The sequence below is a fragment of the Ranitomeya variabilis genome, chromosome 4 (assembly GCF_051348905.1).
Source record: "Ranitomeya variabilis isolate aRanVar5 chromosome 4, aRanVar5.hap1, whole genome shotgun sequence".
NCBI classification, from domain to species: domain Eukaryota; kingdom Metazoa; phylum Chordata; class Amphibia; order Anura; family Dendrobatidae; genus Ranitomeya; species Ranitomeya variabilis.
Window position 1 is genome coordinate 130,261,090 of NC_135235.1, and position 18,790 is coordinate 130,279,879.

The following is an 18,790-nucleotide window of genomic DNA, read 5'->3' on the forward strand; positions in this document are numbered from 1 at the left end:
TGAAACTTATGGAAAACTGAATCACAAAGTCTGTCTTCCTAGTTCCATTCAAGTCTCATGGATCTCCATAGACTTTAATGGCAGAGGCTGATCCACAAAATCTGATGAGAATAGGACCTGATCTGAGTCTCACGGATGATTTTTATAACGGAGCTGTGTATCACTCAGTGACACTCTATGGGTCAGTGTAGTGTTCGAGGAAAAAAAAACGGGCAGCACTGATCGCTGGGACTATCGAGTGTCTGGAGAATAGGTTATAAACTCTTAAGTCTGCATTTTTGATTATGGTAGTGGCCATTTATTGCTAATCTGTCACCATATTTTTGCTACTCCATCTGAGAGCAGCATGATGTATGAGACCTTAATTCCAGCGATGTCCGACTTACTGGGCTGCTTGCTGCAGTTTTTATAAAAATCCCTATTTTCTCTGCTGCAGATCTAGCAGTTCTCTGAATGCTGAGCTCTGTAGAACTCCGCCCACACCACTGATTGGCAGGTTTCTGTGTACACTGTGCATAGGCAGAAAACTGCCAGTAAGTGGTGGGGGCAGGTTTACACAAAGCTCATGAATATGGAGAACTACATGGTAGTAGCTTTACTTGACCTCTAATGATAATCTCCTGCTGATAAATCAGGGATTTTATCAAATCTACCCTTGGCATCTCAATAAGTGGTACATCTATGGAATCTGTCTCCTGGTGACCGATTCCTTTTAAAGGGGTTGTCCAGGTTTAGCAGGAAAGTCTTCAGTTACTCTTGCAAATCCTCATTATGACACAATTCGGCATATATAAATACAAGGGAATTGAGCGAGGCCTTGCACATCCTGTTGTAATCAGTATTTTATCAGCAAGAGATGATCACTGCCGGATAAGCTGCCTGTGTTCCACTTTGTCCGGCCTTGTCCCCAGCACTGAGGGGCAGCTTACTGTCAATACTGCTGATTAGTAGTGTTGGCAAATGTGCTTCCATTAACAAATATTAGATTTTGCCAGTATAAATGATAGTCGCTCAACAATGAAATATTTTGTTTCTTTATCAGCTGATTGCTGATATTTCGTACACGGGCTGATAATCGAGAAGGCGCTTTCCTGAGATTGCTCATGGCTCATTCAGATTCTCTGGCCCCCTCTAAATGCCCCTTTCCTTTTTAGCCCCTTTTGTGTGCTTAGTAAGATTGATAGATTTACTATAAAGTGTGCACTCCCCAGCTGTAAGTTTCCATATTGTGAAATCCTTCATGAATAATACTGTTACGACTCCGGTGTGTGTTCCTTGGTTGTGAGTTTTCATTGTCATCCTCCCTGTCACTTACATCATTGCATTAGTTATTTATAAACCAGGGGATTTGTAGGGCGTTATGTAATAGAACAGGGTGATGTATTTGTGGGATTTTTTTTTTTTTTTTCCATTTACAGGACTTTTTTCAGCTTGTCATGAAACTGTGGAGAAGAGCTCTGCAGTGGCCTTTGTAGAATCCTCTTTTTTCCCCCCTTTCCGTTTCTTTCTTTTTTGTTGCAGCCATGAACCCTTTTGTATTTTAGTTCTGTATCATTGTCTTTATATTGTGTTTAGAGCCTGGTTTCGTCTACCGAGCCCTCTTTGGTGTCTAGAAAGTTTCAGGAAGTGTTCCCTTTCAGCATAGTATGGTCAAGGAGATTCAGTGATGATCCCCGGGATTGGGCATTATCTCATGGAGATAAGCTGTGGCCGGGGTTGGGCCGCTGATCTCCCGCTGTCTAGGCTAATAAACATGGACGCTCTATTGATCGGAACATCCATGCTGTTGAGGAGTCCACCAAATGGGCTGATGAGCAGCATCTTATAAGTAATGTAAAACTCTAGTGTCTGGCATTTAAATTGCTAGTTTGTGGTACAATTAAAAGGTGATACCTTATGATTGACATGGGACATCCACAGGATATGCCAGAATTAGTATAGACTCTGTCCCACCTATCTCCAGAATGGGGGTTCCTTGTTTCAATTGGTGACCAGCGCCATTGACGGGTAGTCATGTGTGACCAGTGCTCCCCATCCGCTACAGTCAGATTTGCAAATTCAACAGACCAAGTGCACTTCTGGTACTCAAACTGCTGGTATCAATGAATGGAGAGTGTGGAGCATGTGCAACCATCTGTCCTGTCAGTGCTGCAGGGGATCGGGGGACCTCCGTTATGAAGATATAAGTGTTTAATAGATGCGAGTCTAACACATTCTGTGGATATTTCATAAATGTCTGTTGTGAGACATTGTGTTTAACGCTAATAGAATATAATATGAGTATTTGCATTTGTATGTAGTCAAAGAACATTGTGCTGCTTCAGCCTAAAGATCCCAGCAACTGATGGCAAGTAAGGCCGGGGTCACACTAGAGTTTTACGGACGTATGAGAGGCGCAAAAACAACGCATTGCACAGGGACCAATGATTCTCTATGTGGCATCTCCTATCTGCCGTATATTTCGCAGCCGTATTTTACGGGCGTAGAAAATCACAGCATGCTGCGTTTGTCAGCGTATTGCACAAAAAATCCGCCAATGAAAGTCTATGGGGGCGAGAAAAATACGGATTACACATGGACCATCCGTGTGACTTGCGAGAAATACGCAGCGGTGTTCTATAGAAAAGCCGGTAATTCAGTGTGGTGTACAGTAAAATCACACTGACAGAATAGAATAGATCAAATAAATGTCTACACATAGTATAGGTATATATATATATATATTTATAGGATATGAGACCTGGTTTACATACAGTAAACCATTTCATATCCCTTATTTTTTTTTACATATTTCTCACTACTAATGTTAGTAGTGTGTGTGTGTGTGTGTGTGTGTGTGTGTGTGTGTGTGTGTGTGTGTGTGTGTGTGTGTGTGTGTGCAAAATTTGGTGGCTCTAGGTGTTAAAATAAAGGGTTAAATCATGGAAAAAACTGACGTGGGCTCTCGCGCAATTTTCTCCGCCAGAGTGGGAAAGTCAGTGACTGAGGGCAGATATTAATAGCCTAGAGAGGGACCATGATTATTGCCCCCCCCCCCCCCCCCGGCTAAAAACATCTGCCCCCAGCCACCCCAGAAAAGGCACATCTGTAAGGCTACGTTCACATTTGCGTTGTGCGCCGCAGCGTCGGCGCCGCAACGCACAACGCAAACAAAAACGCAGTTGCGTTTTGAACAAAAAACGCTGCGTTTTGCGCCGCATGCGCCCCCCCAAAATCTATACAATGTTTTGCATATTTATTGGAAAACGCATGCGTCGTACAACGCACCACGACGCAAGTACTTGCGTCGTCTGCGTTGTCAATACAAATCAATGGGAAAAAAGGCGCATCTACGACGCAAAAGCGACGCAAACACGACGCATGCGTTTTTTAAAAAGTCAGCGCCGCAAAAAAAATGCAACATGTTGCGTTTGCCGCGCCCTGACAGGTGCGCCCTAACGCCGCATGCGGCGTACGACGCACCAAAATGCATGACAACGCATGTACATGTGGCGCCATGCGGCCCCAATGTTAAAGATAGGGCCGCACGACGCATGCGTTTTGTTGCGGCGACGACGCTGCGGCGCACAACGCAAATGTGAACGTAGCTTTAGATGCGCCTATTCTGGCACTTAGCCTCTCTCTTTCCCACTCCCCTGTAGCGGTGGGATATCGGGGTAATAAAGGGTTAATGTCACCTTGCTAATTTAAGGTGACATTAAACTAGGTTAATAATGGAGAGGTGTCAATAAGGCACCTATCCATTATTAATCCAATAGTAGTAAAGGGTTAATAATACACTCACACACACATTATGAATAAAGTATTTTAATGAAATAAATACACAAATGGGGTTTTAAAATCTTTATTTTATTTGAAGGCAAAAGGGCCAACAAGTGCTAAGCATCTCTGGGAACTCCTTGAAGATTGTTGGAAGACCATTCTCGGTGACTACCTCTTGAAGCTCATCAAGAGAATGCCAAGAGTGTGCAAAGCAGTCATCAAAGCATAAGGTGGCAACTTTAAAGAACCTAGAATATAAGACATAATTTCAGTTGTTTCACACTTTTTTGTTAAGTATATAATTCCACATGTGTTAATTCATAGTTTTGATGCCTTCAGTGTGATTGTACAATTTTCATAGTCATGAAAATGCAGAAACATCTTTAAATGAGAAGGTGTGTCCAAACTTTTGGTCTTTACTGTATATATACTGCATAAGTACGTTGCACATACTCATACAAGCAAGCCAGTGGTCAGCATAATTACTACGGCAACATTGGTAATGTCAGTACAGACTTAAAATGCCAGGCGCCATGTCAGGATCCTCTGCGGCTAATGAGGAGAGCAATTAAAGCTTGGAAACAACTGCACATGGATTTATTTAACTGAAAATGAAGTCCTAGTTCAATGTTAGGGCTCACACACTGTTGTTTTCTAGATTTGTCCAGATAAACAGGGACATGTGAACAACCCCATACAGTCACAGCACTACTAACATGTGAACAACCCCATAGACCATGAGTACACGTGTTCTGTCCGTGGAAATTACAGCTAGAACACTTACTCCAAAGATGGACGTCTGACTGGGGCTTAAGGGTATTGAGAAACTGAAGTCTTTAATCTCCAAAAAACCTTGATCACAGAGGCTCACATTTACTAAGCAAAACGGCCTGAAACATTTTGTAGAGTAAATGATATGCAATAAAGGTGAACTAAAATGTGCTTCTTTTCTTGTGGGTATCGTTTCTCCTTATGGAGAGTGACATACCAGCTCTGGCTTGTCAAGGTAAGGAGGCTTATTCGCCGTGCAATGCTCCTCTGGGAAATATAATATGCAAATTGCCTCTTCTGAGAAAAAGAGGGCTTAAACTCTATAGTGCCACCTGTTGGAAGTAGCGATCCTACAAGTCACAATCAACCCTTTAACGAGTCGTGCAATATGACTTAGGATAAAGGGTTGATTGTGACTTGTAGGATCGCTACTTCCAACAGGTGGCGCTATAGAGTTTAAGTCCTCTTTTTCTCAGAAGAGTCAATTTGCATACTTCTTTTCTTGTCGCATTCATTATAAAAGTGCATGTTGTCACAACGGAGATTACCGTAAGTCTACGTCAATCTTTTTGAGAAGAACTTGCAGACGTTGTTTGATTTTTCTGACTGATCACCTTTTGACAGTTTTCTGAACATTTCTAATAGATATTCAGCAAATGAACTTGGCGCTAAATTTCAATTTTTTTCACTAACTTTAAGATGTAAGGAAGCCTGTAAAATGTAACAGGCAGGTGTGATGTCACCAGTGTTGAGTGTCTGAGAAATGAAAGACGGCTAATGGGAATAATTGTCTCTTTAATGAGCGACCTTTGACCCATTAAGAACAAAAAGGTCTACAGGTCAGCAACCCCTTTTTTTATAACAATTGTCAGTCTGTGTCAGATGTATGGTTCTCCATTCATAATAATTATTATTTTTTCTTTAAGCTCCTAACGGCTACCTTTTGTTATCAGTAATAAACATCGCGTCACCCTACCTCTCTACCCCACCCCTGGCCCCAGTGATGCCTCTGCTGCTGCAGCCATAGCACTTTGTTGGGCTCAGATGTGATGCCAATGTAGTAGTCGGGAGACCGCTCGGCCCAAAAATTTGCTGCAGTTGTCATATACAATGAAAACCAAAGAATAAGCAATGTGTGCATATACCCTAATGAAAATAAATAAAAAAGCAAGTGCATCAAATAATTAACATAGGCTATTTAGTAAACACTGTTTTTGATTTAAAAAAAAAAAAGCATAAAGCTGTCCCACCGCGACAAGGTGTACCCAACTGGGACAGTAGCTACACTCTGTTAAAACCTACCTAGTGTGAACAGTGGCAGAGAGTCACCGGATCCCAACCGGACACCCAGCTTTGGAGGGACTATATATGAACTGACCAGCTCAGTGATAAGCGGGCCGCACCCTATTTGTACTGAATACAAAAATACTGAAGAAAAACAGTACCTCATTGCTGCAGCTTGTCAAAAAAGGCTGAGGGCAATGGTGTCACTTGGGCAGGAGAAGGTGAGTAATGTGTTTTCTTATTTGGAAGAACCTGTCCATTGTCTGCAGTTTTAAGAAAACAATTAACCGGAGTTTAAGTTGGTACACATGCAGAACAGGAGCATGTTCACAATGGCCATTAAAGGGAATCTGTCACCCCAGAAATCGTATATGAGATAAGGCCACCGGCATCAGGGGCTTATCTACAGCATTCTGTATGGAGCAGACATATGCTGTGTCCAAAGTGCTGCCAATTACTGACCGCGTGCACATACCCAAAGTGTTCAATCTGTTAAAGACGCAAATAATGTAGAAAATCAGCTGCAAAGGATCCACGGGTCAGCAAGTGCCAACCTGTAAAGGGAGTTAGTGGACAAATTCCGCGCTGCTGACAGAATCAATACGTATATCCCAGTATGGTACAGTAAGGTGGTGATTTATTTAATAAACCACCAGTTTACTGTACCATACTGGGATATACGTCTCCATTCTGCCAGCAGCGCGGAATATTGTCCACGAACTCCCTTTACAGTCTCAAATCTCTATTGAGGGAGGGGAATAAGTTGCCAGCAGCAGCAGCTTCCTGTGAGAGAAGGCATCTGACTTGTTAAATCCTACTTGGCTGATTCATCTTTCCCCTTGATATGTGCAGTGGGAGTAGGTAGGAAATGGGCTATAGTAGATGGTTGGGAAGGGAGGGGCTATATAATAATAATAATCTTTATTTTTTTATATAGCGCTAACATATTCCGCATCATATATATGTCAATGTTATAGAAAAATAGGGCTACATTGCTCTCACGTCCGTGACTTGTCATAGAAAGATAGGGCTACATTGCTCTCCTGTCCGTGACTTGTCATAGAAAAATAGGGCTACATTGCTCTCCTGTCCGTGACTTGTCATAGAAAGATAGGGCTACATTGCTGTCCTGTCCGTGACTTGTCAAAGAAAAATAGGGCTACATTGCTCTCCCGTCCGTGCCTTGTCATAGAAAGACAGGGCTACATTGCTCTCACGTCCGTGACTTGTCATAGAAAGATAGGGCTACATTGCTCGCCTCCCGTCCGTGCCTTGTCATAGAAAGATAGGGCTACATTTCTCGCCTCCCGTCCGTGCCTTGTCATAGAAAGATAGGGCTACATTTCTCGCCTCCCGTCCGTGCCTTGTCATAGAAAGATAGGGCTACATTGCTCGCCTCCCGTCTGTGACTTGTCATAGAAAGACAGGGCTACATTGATCTGCTACTGTCTCTGCCCTTGTCCTATTGATTGGTTTGGGTCCAAGTTGTTGCACCTACCACAATCTAAAAGTTATCTGCTGCCCAGTAGATAGGTGGTCATTTTCTTTTAATCAAGATTACCCCATTAATACCATTAAGGGGTTAATAGAAAGTGTACTTGTGATGCTAATTATTATTTTCTGTTTAATGGAGAACATACTATTCTTAGACTATCTATACAGATGGCAGTGCTGAGTTATCACTTCCGTATTCTTGGGTGGAGGTTGATGGTCAGGTTACCAGGGTGTGATTGCCCAGATCTTGTACCGTGTTCTGGTTTTAATGACACAACTCCTCACCATGCCGTACAGAGTGTCTTTATTACGTAAGTTTTGTTTTACAAGCCTGCCACAGCGTGAGCAAGTAGTGGGATAGTGGGATGCCTGAGCGAGTCTGGAGCGTGTACCATGCTCTGCACAGCTCTGCACTGGGCACACAGACCTCTCTTTGTATTCGGAGACTCGGGCACCTGCTGTTTAGAGTTCTCAAACTTTGTTGATGTAACAACAGAGCATTCTCCGTCTCCGAATCTGGGTGGTATCATCCGCTTCACATTGTACATCCACAATCTGTTACATAAGAGAAATCTGAGAAATGATAATCCCAAGGTGCAGTAGATTTTATTGAAATAAAACTTTAGTGAACTTAGTAAACCAAGGAGAGCATTGGTAAGGGGCAAGTGACATAAGAGGTGTCGGCACTGCATCTTTTGTTTGGTCCTGGCCTCCTGAAAAAAATATTATGTATTTCATTCATCTCTTGCTACTTATCCATCGTCTCCTCATCTGTTCTACGCTTCGTCATCCAAGACAAGTGGATCACACTGTGGTCACACCCAGGTCAAAGTCTGATCATTAGCATAATCAACTTGATTCCCTCAGAGGAGAAAATCTACGGTCATGTGATCTTGGCCTTAGATTTTTAGCTGATTTCATCAAAATCTGGGGATTTAGCAAAGATTTATGCTTTGCTTACTGTCAGTTTTAAAAAATCCCTGAAGCACATTTTTACATATGGAAATAATGTTGTAGGCACTTATCCAAAAATAAAAATGGCACTTTTTGTTTTGTAGACATCCCATGTGCCAGTCAAGAGAAATCTAACATAGCTGCCATATGCAAATCAGGCTGGAAGTGCACTGGGGAGTAAGTGCAGTTTAAGTTATCACTCCAGCGTTTTTTCCATTGCGCTGCTGGAGTGGTGCTTAAAATGTGCTTCCCCCTGTCTTATACTCACCTGCTGCCACTTTCTTCCAGCGTCACTCCAGTCTGTCTACGGCGAAGGTCACCTGCTAGCAGCTTCAGTGTCTCTTACAGCTGCGCGGAGGTCACTTTTCAATACATCTCTATGATGGCCTCGTTCTGGCTCTCATTGACTTGCATTGAGCTCTTGTGACGTAGCTTCTGACTTATGGACAGTCAAAAGTTATGGGTCAAGATGGAACCGCAGGCCGGAGCGATGTTGGTAAAAGGTGAAGCCGCCAGAAGGTGAGTATAAGAACTGGGGCAGGGGGCTTACATTTAAAGCTATACTCCAGCACTGAAAAAAAAGAATGCTGAAGTGGTGCTTTAAAGAAGTGCCTATATAGCCACAAAACAGCTTTCACATGTTTAAAACTATTGTATAGTTCCTCTTATTTGTTGGTTATAATAAACTTTGTACTTTTTTCCGCACAGGGTAATATACTTTAGATGGCAATTGGCCAAACTCTCATTGCTGATCCTCTCCCCATACAAGTGCATTCTAGAGAGTATGAGGCTCTGTGCACACGATGTGGATTTTGCTGCGGGTCAGCAGCAGTTTCCCATGAGTTTACAGTACAATGTAAACCTATGGGAAACCGAAAACGCAGTGCCCATGTTGCGGAAAAAACCACGCGGAAACGCAGGTGTTTACATTCCACAGCATGTCAATTCTTTGTGCGGAATCTGCAGCGGTTTTACACCTGCTCCATAATAGAAAACCCCAGTGGAATCCACACTAAATCCGCAGGAAAAACGCGGTGTTTTTGCCCTGCGGATTTATCAAATCCTTTGCGGAAAAATCCGCAGTGGACCATTCTACATGTGCACATACCCTAAAAAGGCTGGGCAACCCCCACACACATTACATGGTTGGCCAATCCCAGCAAAATTGGAAGCTTTGTCTGACTTTAATTTCGATAAGGGCCTTTATTGTGATATGCTAGAGCTGTTGTTACTCGATTCTTGTGTCGTATGAAAAATTATGTCAGAGGTGGAGAACCTGCTTTTTAAGGATTTTATGACACATTTGCAGAGCATTTTGGTGGAGCAGCACTGAGATTAGAAAGGGAGTAACTAGGCCAGCTGACGAGACTTGTCATAATATTTAGGCCATAGATTCACTGACTAGCTGTCTCTAGGTGTCTGTGTAGATATCCCTCCATGTGCATAGGAAATAGACAGATCATGTGTATGTGTTTTGGGTAAGGTTCTGCATTGCTCTAGAATTGCAGCCCCTGAGATCTTATAGGATTGAATATCAACACAGAGTTCTGTGTATGCTTTGCATCGCTTTTACCTGTTATCTAAGGCTTTTCCTGCCAGATCTGTTAGAAATAGACAACGGATGCCGCAGTAATGGATCCGTTACCCATTGACTCAAATGTTTAAAAAAAAGAAAAAAACAACGATCCAGCAGAAATCAGTTCGTGAAAAACGGACTAAAAAGTTGTTAGCCTATATTGTTTCCTAACAGATTTCTGCTGGATCCGTTCTAACTGGTCATTACTGGACATGTGAACGTAGCCGGAGTTGGCTTTCCGTACCAGACTGACGGGTGTATGTTCTCCTGTGTTTGCGCAGCCTCTCTCCGGGTAAGGCTACTTTCACACTAGCGTTTTTTGCAATCCGTCGCAATGCGTCGTTTGGCCGAAAAAACGCATCCTGCAAAAGTGCTTGCAGGATGCGTTTTTTCCCCATAGACTAACATTAAGTGACGTATTGCGACGGATTGACACACGTCGCAACCCTCGTGCGACGGTTGCGCCGTGTTGTAGCGGACCGTCGGCACAAAAACGCTACATGTAACGTTTTTTGCCGCCGACGGTCCGCTTTTTCCGACCGTGCATGCGCAGCCGGAACTCCGCCCCCACCTCCCCGCACCTCACAATGGGGCAGCGGATGCGCTGGAAAAATGCATCCGCTGCCCCCGTTGTGCGGCGCAGAGAACGCTAGCGTCGGCAACTTCGGCCCGACGCACTGCGACGGGCCGAGCCCGACGCTAGTGTGAAAGTAGCCTAACCAGGTAAATGGACATCAACCTTTCTAAACAAGACTGATAAATATTTCTCAGTCTATCATTTCACTATAAGTTTCCAGAGTTTTCTCCAAATCCTCACCTAGCTGGCTAGGATGTTGTTGACTATCCCCTGCTTGAACACTGTGACTGATCTGCCAGACCTTGTTGTGTAGGTTAATCGTCCTGGCTGTAGTTCCCGATGCCATCATATTAGCCATTAATGAGGTTAGGAAGGAGAAGTTACCTGTGGGACTTGGAGAGCAAATATTCTCTTATACCCGGTTTACCCAAACCAGGAGTTGGATTCCATAAACAGAAGACATACTGCTCTTTACAATACACTTTTCCATTGTTTGGGATCAATTCCTGGTTTTGGTTTACACATACAGTACAAATGCATAATACTAACCTATAAAACCAGTTTGAAAGTTTTAGCAGTTCTGTTTTTTTATTATTAATACTTAAATAGCTTCACTGAGACTTAAAGCCTTGTGAACTATATGTTCTATGAAATATTTAGTGAGTACAAAAAATATATTTAGTCCCAGAAATGTTTTGTTCTGTAAGTCAAGTGACACCATGCTGTGTTAATGGAAATTCCTGATACAACATTGGTTCATATTAATGACTAGTTAGTAATGCATGTAATAGTCATGGCTGAAAGTGTTGGCACCCTTCAAACTGTGAAAATGAAGTACCGTATTTCTCCCAGAAAATGTATTACAATTACTCATCTTTTGTTATACACATGTTTATTTCTTTTGTGTGTATTGGAGCAATACAAAAAAAACTAAGGCAAATAATTTGACACACAACCCAAAAAATGGGCCAGACAAAATTGTTGACACCCACAACGTTAATATTTGGTTTTACACTCTTTTTGAAATAAATAACTGCAATCAATCGCTTTGTTTAACCATCCACAAGCTTCCTACACCTCTTAACACCTCTTAACTGGAATTTTGGACCACTCTTCTTTTGCAAACTGCTCCAGGTCTCTCATATTTGAAGGCTGCCTTATCCCAACAAAAATTTTAAGATCTCGCCACAGGTCTTCAATGGGATTTAGATCCAGACTCATTGCTGGCCACTTCAGAACTCTCTATCACTTTGTTTCCATCCATTTCTGGGTACTTCTTGAAGTATGCTTGGGGTCATTTTCCTGCTGGAAGACGCTTGACTTAGGATAAAAACCCAGCTTTCTGACACTGGGCACTACATTGTGACCAAAATACTTTAGTAATCTTCAGATATCATGATTCCTTGCACCCAGTCAAGGCACCCAGTGCCAAAAGCGGAAACACGCCCAAAAACATCTTTGAACCTCCACCATATTTGACTGTAGGTACTGTGTTCTTTTCTTTGTAGGCCTCATTCTGTTTTCAGTAAACAGACTGATGTGCTTTATCATAAAGCTCTATCTTGGTCTCGTCTGTCCACAAGACGCTTTCCCAGCAGAATTTTGGCTTGCTCACGTATTTTGGAAAACTGCAGTGTCACTTTTGTATGTCTGTGTCAGCAGTGGGGTCCTCCTGGGTCTCCTGCGTCTCCTGCAATAGGATTTCATTCAAATGTCGAAGGATAGTTTGCACTGACACTGCACCTTTAGCCTGCACGATAGCTTGAATTTCTTTGGAATTTTATTGGGGCTGCTTATCCACCATCAGGACTATCGTGCATTTCAACCTTTCATGAATTTTTTTCTCTGCCATCCATGTCCAGGGAGATGAGCTACAGTGCCATGGTTTGCAATGAAAGATTCAATCCTCTCCCTCCCCCCCCCCACCTTTTTATCTTGTTTCAGGTGCGATTTTCATATTGCCCACATCTCTTACTTGCCACAGGTGAGTTTGAATGAGCATCCCATGCTTGAAATAGAGTTGTTTGCCAACAATTTTGTCTGGCCCATTTTTGGGCTTTTGTGTAAAATTATGTCCAAATTGCCTTTTTTTTCTGTTGCTCCAATATACACGAAGGAAATGAACATGTTTTATTGCGATTATTGTCTGGGAAAATACTTTGGAACAATTTCAAAGGTACTAACATTTTCGGCCATGGGTAAACCAGAAAATTTCAGAATATGCATGATGTTACTTTCTTGCATGATGGCGCTGTCTGTATTTGTGATCAGTTATAGATCTAAAGTTTGTAGCGATATTGCAAAGTGGTACAGTAAAAGCCAAGCCTTAGCATAGTGTGACTAGCGCATTGTTGAGGGTTTTTTCTGCTTGATTTGTAATGAAGTTAATAATGTGCTAGAATGATTTTCTGTCCTTGCATATATTGGCACTTGTTGAGGTACTTGCCTTTTACCAATCTGATGGGTGACTTCCTTGTCATGTGTATTGACTAGGTTCACAGATGAATGCCTGAGAAACAATGGCCCCAATTCATTGAGACCGGCGATTTGAGTTTTTTGTTTTTTGTTTTTTTCTGGTCCCCCACCTCCCCCGCCAGTCTTGATGAATGGTTGTGATGGAGTTGATTCATGAAGAGGTTCATTCCCTTAAGGCTACGTTCACACGATCAGGATTTCCATCCTTTTTTTTTCCTGCCCGTTTTTGGAAAACGGCAGCTAAATTCCGCAGTGAATTTGAGCTGCGTTTTCTGATCCTTTTTCTTCAGCGTTTTCCACTGCGGGTTTCCAATAGCAGTTTCCTATTGGAGCTGCTGGAAAACCGGTGCGGAATCCGCTGAAAGAATTGACATGCTACTTCTTTTTTCCGCTGGAAAATCCGCGCGGATTTTCCAGCGGAAAAACGGATCGTTAGCACAGCGGTTTTGGTTTTCCATTGGGTTACATTGTACTGTAACCAACATGGAAAACTGATCCGGATCCGCAGCTGAAAATCCGCTACGGATCCGGATCAAAATCCGGATCGTGTGAACGTAGCCTAACAGGAGCATCTGACAAGTGGCGTGCGCCTCTGCACCACACCCAAATGGCGTAAGATTTCTGGCGTAAGTAACGCCGCAGTTCATCATGCCCCGCCGCACCCACATCCCTCCTCAATTCTGCCCATTTTGACAGCTGGGAGAGACTGGCATGAAAACCCCAAAGGTTGCAAAATTTTTACACAACTCTGAGATGCGCAAAACTTTGTGCAACGTTTCAAACCGATTTATGCCAGAAATGTGGCAAAATTGCTTTGCTGAATCGGTGCCAATATTCTTCTTCTTTGGCTAAACGGGTTGTCCTACTATTATCACATTTATTGTAGAGATCATATAGGAAAACTGTTTGCTGTTTACTTGAGCTAACCATTATACATTTATTAATATAGGATTGCACCACAAATCAGTGTCAAAAATATATACAAACGTGCTTATCCAGCTGAAGGGCTGTTTTTTTTGTTTTTTTTTTGTGCAGATATATAATCACCTTCACCAAAACCAGGACCCTGCACACTGACACTCTGTTCACTGCAGAACAACCATTGTTGCCTGGGAAGAGCAGAACATCTGAAGTAGCATGGCTGTATATCTGTTTAACTTTAGCTTCCAGAGGTGGCAGGAGATTGATTTTATCTAATAGAAAAGAAAAAACACAGGGTGCTACATACTGTAACTAAAATGATGTGTTACACATATGTGGACAAACTGGGTGCTAGAGGCAGTATGCTCACAGGTATGAGACATGCTACTTCCAGGCCCAATACTGTGAGATATGGAACAATCCGCTGCAAGTGATCCTGTCTAACCTGTCAGCTGATGGATGCTGGCGTGGAATCAAATGATGATAAAAAATATAAACAAGATTAACGGTGTTGCTGAAGAATAGGAAGCGTTCGGGGTATCCTTTCAAAGCATTTATGCGTGATTTCTATGAAACAGGGCTATGTATTTTCTGCACTGAACTAGTGCTTCCCTGTCCTTCTGCAGCGCTGTTAGTCCCGCTCTTTTTTAAATTTTTTTATTTTGTCCAGAGCCATTCTATATGCTGGAAACATTACAGAGTACTTTAAAGAGCTATTTAAAGGGATTTTCCAGGAACAGAAAAAATAAATAACTAAAGGTATTGTCATCTAAAAACAAATTCCTGAATACACTTAATTATCGAATCATGTTAATTTTGTCGGTAGGTAATCACTGTAATACATTAGAATGCCCAGTGTCTGGTTACACTGCCAGAAAGCTTCCCCAGAATGTTAATAGGACAGGTGCCTGAGAGCCAGTGCAGCAGGAAGAAGCTCCGCTGCTGTGACCTGCCGATGGCTCCTACATGGTCACAGCAGCTGCTCAGGATTCAGAAGCACAGCAATCTTTGTAAGTGCTTCAGTATCCCAAGTATGGCCAGTATCCGATCACAATATCACATCTTCCTACGCGTGAAGGAGACTGGAGACTTTGAAGTGCACATGCTCTCATGCACCTATTCTGAGCAGGTTTATGTCATTTTAACTATTTAGAAATTACCTTCCTATACAAAATAAGTGTGATTTGCTATTTAAAGGCATTTAGGAACTTTCAAATACCAGTAATTATTTACATGAGTTTTTTTTTTTTTTTTTTTTCAATCACAGAGAACCCCCCCTTTAAAGGGAACCTGTCACCAGGTTTGTCCCATATGAGGTAAGACCAGTACCTTTCAGGCCTGATATACAGGGCGGTCAGATCCGATGGTTTTCCTCTCTTCTTGCAGTGCTGTCCTTCTTGCGTGTTTCATATGGCTGACACGTCCTACGTCATCCACACAGTGTCCAACATGGCAGTCCTGCGCAGGCATACGTCTCAGCCCCGGCGCATGCGCATCACTTTGCAAACCCTGGTCAGGGCAATTTGTCCTTCTCCTGCGTGTGTGCACTGCAGTACTTTGCTGTGCCCACAACAGGGCAGATAGAAGCACGCCTGCGCAGGACTACAATGCTGGACACTGTGGATGACGTAGGGACGTGTCATCCACATGAAGCTCCATTATGCCCCAGAAGAGTCCAGTACAGAATGCTGTAGATAAGCCCCTGATGGCAGTGGCCTTAGCTCGTATACGATTTTTGGGGTGAAGGATTACCTTTAATTCATTGATGTTATTAATTTATCATTTCTTAATTTTAGAACACTGGACACTTTTATTGTCACTGACTTCTTCTGCCATTGATGGTTTACTGTGGTAAAATACGGGCAGGGATTGCTTGAATGTATGCACTGTATTTTATGAGGGGATTATGATTTTGGGGTGGGGTTACATTCTGTGACTTATGCTTTTTAATAATTGCAGATTTCCTCTAAGGTGAAAGAGAGAATTGATACATGCACGACTTATATAACACAGGGTGTAGTCAAAACGTAAGTTGAAAAACACGTTTCCTCAAGAACGTCAAAACCATCATTTGTTTTTTTTCTGTTTACCAGGTGCCTGACGTTTGGAAGATGCTCTCTAAAAGGCGGAGACCTTGCAAAATCCCTTTATCTATGGAACAGCTTGCTATTTTGGACATCAAGTCTGTGCTTTAAGGGCACGTATTCACCAGTGGGAAGGAGCCTTGAAAATGATGGAGAGCTTTCAAGAACATGGCACATCACACCAGCCATCAACTTCAGGAAAGTGATCTCCGTGGTGGATTATTCGGGCTGCAAGAAAGTATGATCGAGATCTGATTCCATTGGGTTTAGTGGGATGAAAGCTGAGGATGTCCTCCTGCCCTTTCTTAACCATCCCAGATATTATTTAATCCCATCTGTTTTTAGAGCGTTTACAGTCTTCCTTGTCATTTTTTCCCCCTAACCTCTTCTCCTAAGGCTGCTGTTTACTGTGGGAGGTGAGGTTTGCCAGACTTGGCAGCGCACCACCAAACAATGCAGCTCAGTAATTAAGTGACGCAACCCTTTACATTTTTTTCCTTCTCTCATATAAACCTCTCAGCTGCTTGGGATTTCCATTTATAAAGGAGCTGGGCTGGGATGAGCATCTCCTAGAGCTTGGATTTCTAAAAGCTTTTATTAGGAGTGTCTTGGAATTGGAAAAGAAAAGCAAAACAACAAAAGATTCCTTTAGTATCGTGCTGCAACCTGCTGGAGTGAAGTTTTCTGCTTCTCCCCCTTATACTTCACAGGGGGCACCTAGTCATGTGAGGATTTGGTGCTCTGTGTGAGTAGGAGTTGCTTCCAGCTTTTTTTTTTCTAAGTTTCTGCTCTGCTTCACCCTTTAGAGAGAATTAAGACACATCCATTTGTTGCACTAGACACCGCTGGACATTACTGAACACTTTACCCTGGACAACTAATAGAAAATCAGCATTTTATTTCCTATTGTTTTTCCCTGGAGAACCCTCTTTATTAAGTGGTTCCCGTCTAACGAGTTTTTCCTTGATTTCCGCAAATTCTGTGTACTCCAGCATCAGCATTGCTTGTATACTTGGCTCTTTCTTATGGGTGGAACTGAAAGGAACATTTCTCTATTTATTTGTTCCTTCTGACTTGTTTTAGATTTTTAATCCCTGTGTATCTCGGGTTTGTTAAACTCCCTGTTGGCTTTTATTTATTTGCATTCATTTTTGCACTGAATCCCTATGATGTCTTGGAAGAGAAATTATTTTTCTACGGGTCGAGGAGGCGTACAGGAGATGTTCACACCACGCAATTCCATATCTATTGCCCCGAGCAAGGGCTTGATCAATGAACCAGGACAAAATAGCTGCTTCCTCAACAGTGCGCTGCAGGTAAGGAGATGCAAGTCTTACATTAAGTGCTTTTCACAACGTCCAGGTTGTACATGAGATTGTGAACAAGCGATACCTCTAGCTATAGTGATATGTACAGTAATATGGGTTTATTATCTCATTCCATGCTTAATGTGTAAGTGATATTGCCATAGAAACGGTTTGTTTTTTTGAAATTTGAGTTTACAAGAAAATACAATACAAATAGTACAAGGGTAAAATATAACTATAAATCTCTGCATAACTCCAGTAAATTGGGGGTACAGGGAGGATTTTCCATCAATATCCCCATCCAGTGTGTGTTTTTCCATATGATAGAGAGGGAGCGGACCACGGCAGACCACCAATCAGTGTGATTATGAACATGGTTGTGACAACATCCCGGATAATCTGAGTTGGGGGCTAGATGGTAGGCGTCAGAGTTTTGGAAATCCATCCAATCCCTCCAAATTCCTCTTCTTGCTTTAACATAGCTAAACATACAGCATATTGTCTAGAATGTTTACTCCCTTAACTGTAAAAATCTTGATCTGCAAGAAACGGTCAACATGTCCAAGGAGAAGTGACCAAAAAGGCAACAAAAGTGAATGACGATTTGAGTAGAGAGCGTAAATTTCTTCCAGAAGGATTGGCTGCAATCCTGCATTTCCTTTTTCTTTTTGCTGTTACTGTAGCTTTAAACTATATTCAGTTTTTATTTTACGTGTAAGTGGGATAAAAAAATACATTAAAATGAGTAAATCCTTGCATCCAAAGATTATACTTGCTGTATGCTCCCTCTTCTGACTCCCTACTTCAGAAGGACTTGTAATCGGTCAACGGCACAGGAAGTGTCTGACTACGACCGCTTGGACATTGGTAATTATGACGACTTTCAACATTTTGGTAGCTGTAAAAAGGCACTGCCATTACTGTGGAGGAAGAGATGCCAAACATGACATGCTATGAAAAGCAAAAGACTATGGCGTTCCAATAATGTTAACTTCACGTGTCCAACGGGATAGATGATCAGTTTCTGAAAACTCGGGGTCTGACCTCTGGGCGCCTCACCAATCACGAGTACAAGGGTCCCCAAGTCCTCTGTCCATAGAGCAGTAGTGCACATAATTGACCACCGCTACATTCACTGTCTATTGGACTGATGATAGTACCGGAGTACAACCCGGTATGTGAGGTAGTGGTCACAATAAGAGTAAGTGCACACATTAAATATTTGGTGCAGTATTTGGTAAAATATGCGCGTTTTTAGTTACATTTTTGGTGCAGATTTTTTCTCACTCATTAGTATGGGTAATATATGTAGCAAAATGCTGAAATAATTGACATACAGGGTTTTCATTCACTTAGTGCTGACATCAAGAAACTCTTTTAGGTTTTGTGACAACCACACAGACAAAAACGCTTCAAAAACGCAAAGTGTGCAGACAGCCTACTATGCCATTCACCCAGGATTCATGGTTTTCTTTATGTATATGAAATGGCCCCAGATTAAATAAATGGGAGATTGATATTTAGTAGTTTTTTTTTGTTTGTTTTTTTGCTGCCAAAGGATGAATATGTACATGATTAGGACGAT

At 42.3% G+C, this 18,790-nt stretch overlaps 1 protein-coding gene across 6 annotated transcripts in view; it reads left to right on the forward strand.

The window, feature by feature from the left end:
• USP54 (ubiquitin specific peptidase 54) overlaps positions 1-18,790 on the forward strand; it is a 142,521-nt gene that overhangs the window by 47,072 nt on the left and 76,659 nt on the right. For 5 of the 6 annotated variants that reach the window (XR_013214531.1, XM_077259260.1, XM_077259264.1 and 2 more), the window contains exon 2: positions 15,908-17,214. Coding sequence is in view for 5 of the 6 variants with exons in the window: in XM_077259260.1 (XP_077115375.1) it covers positions 17,065-17,214 (150 nt within the window). In the remaining variant the exon portion in view is untranslated. Of the gene's footprint in view, positions 1-15,080; positions 15,131-15,907; positions 17,215-18,790 lie in introns of those variants that run through there. The other variant, XM_077259261.1, reaches the window with a different exon arrangement.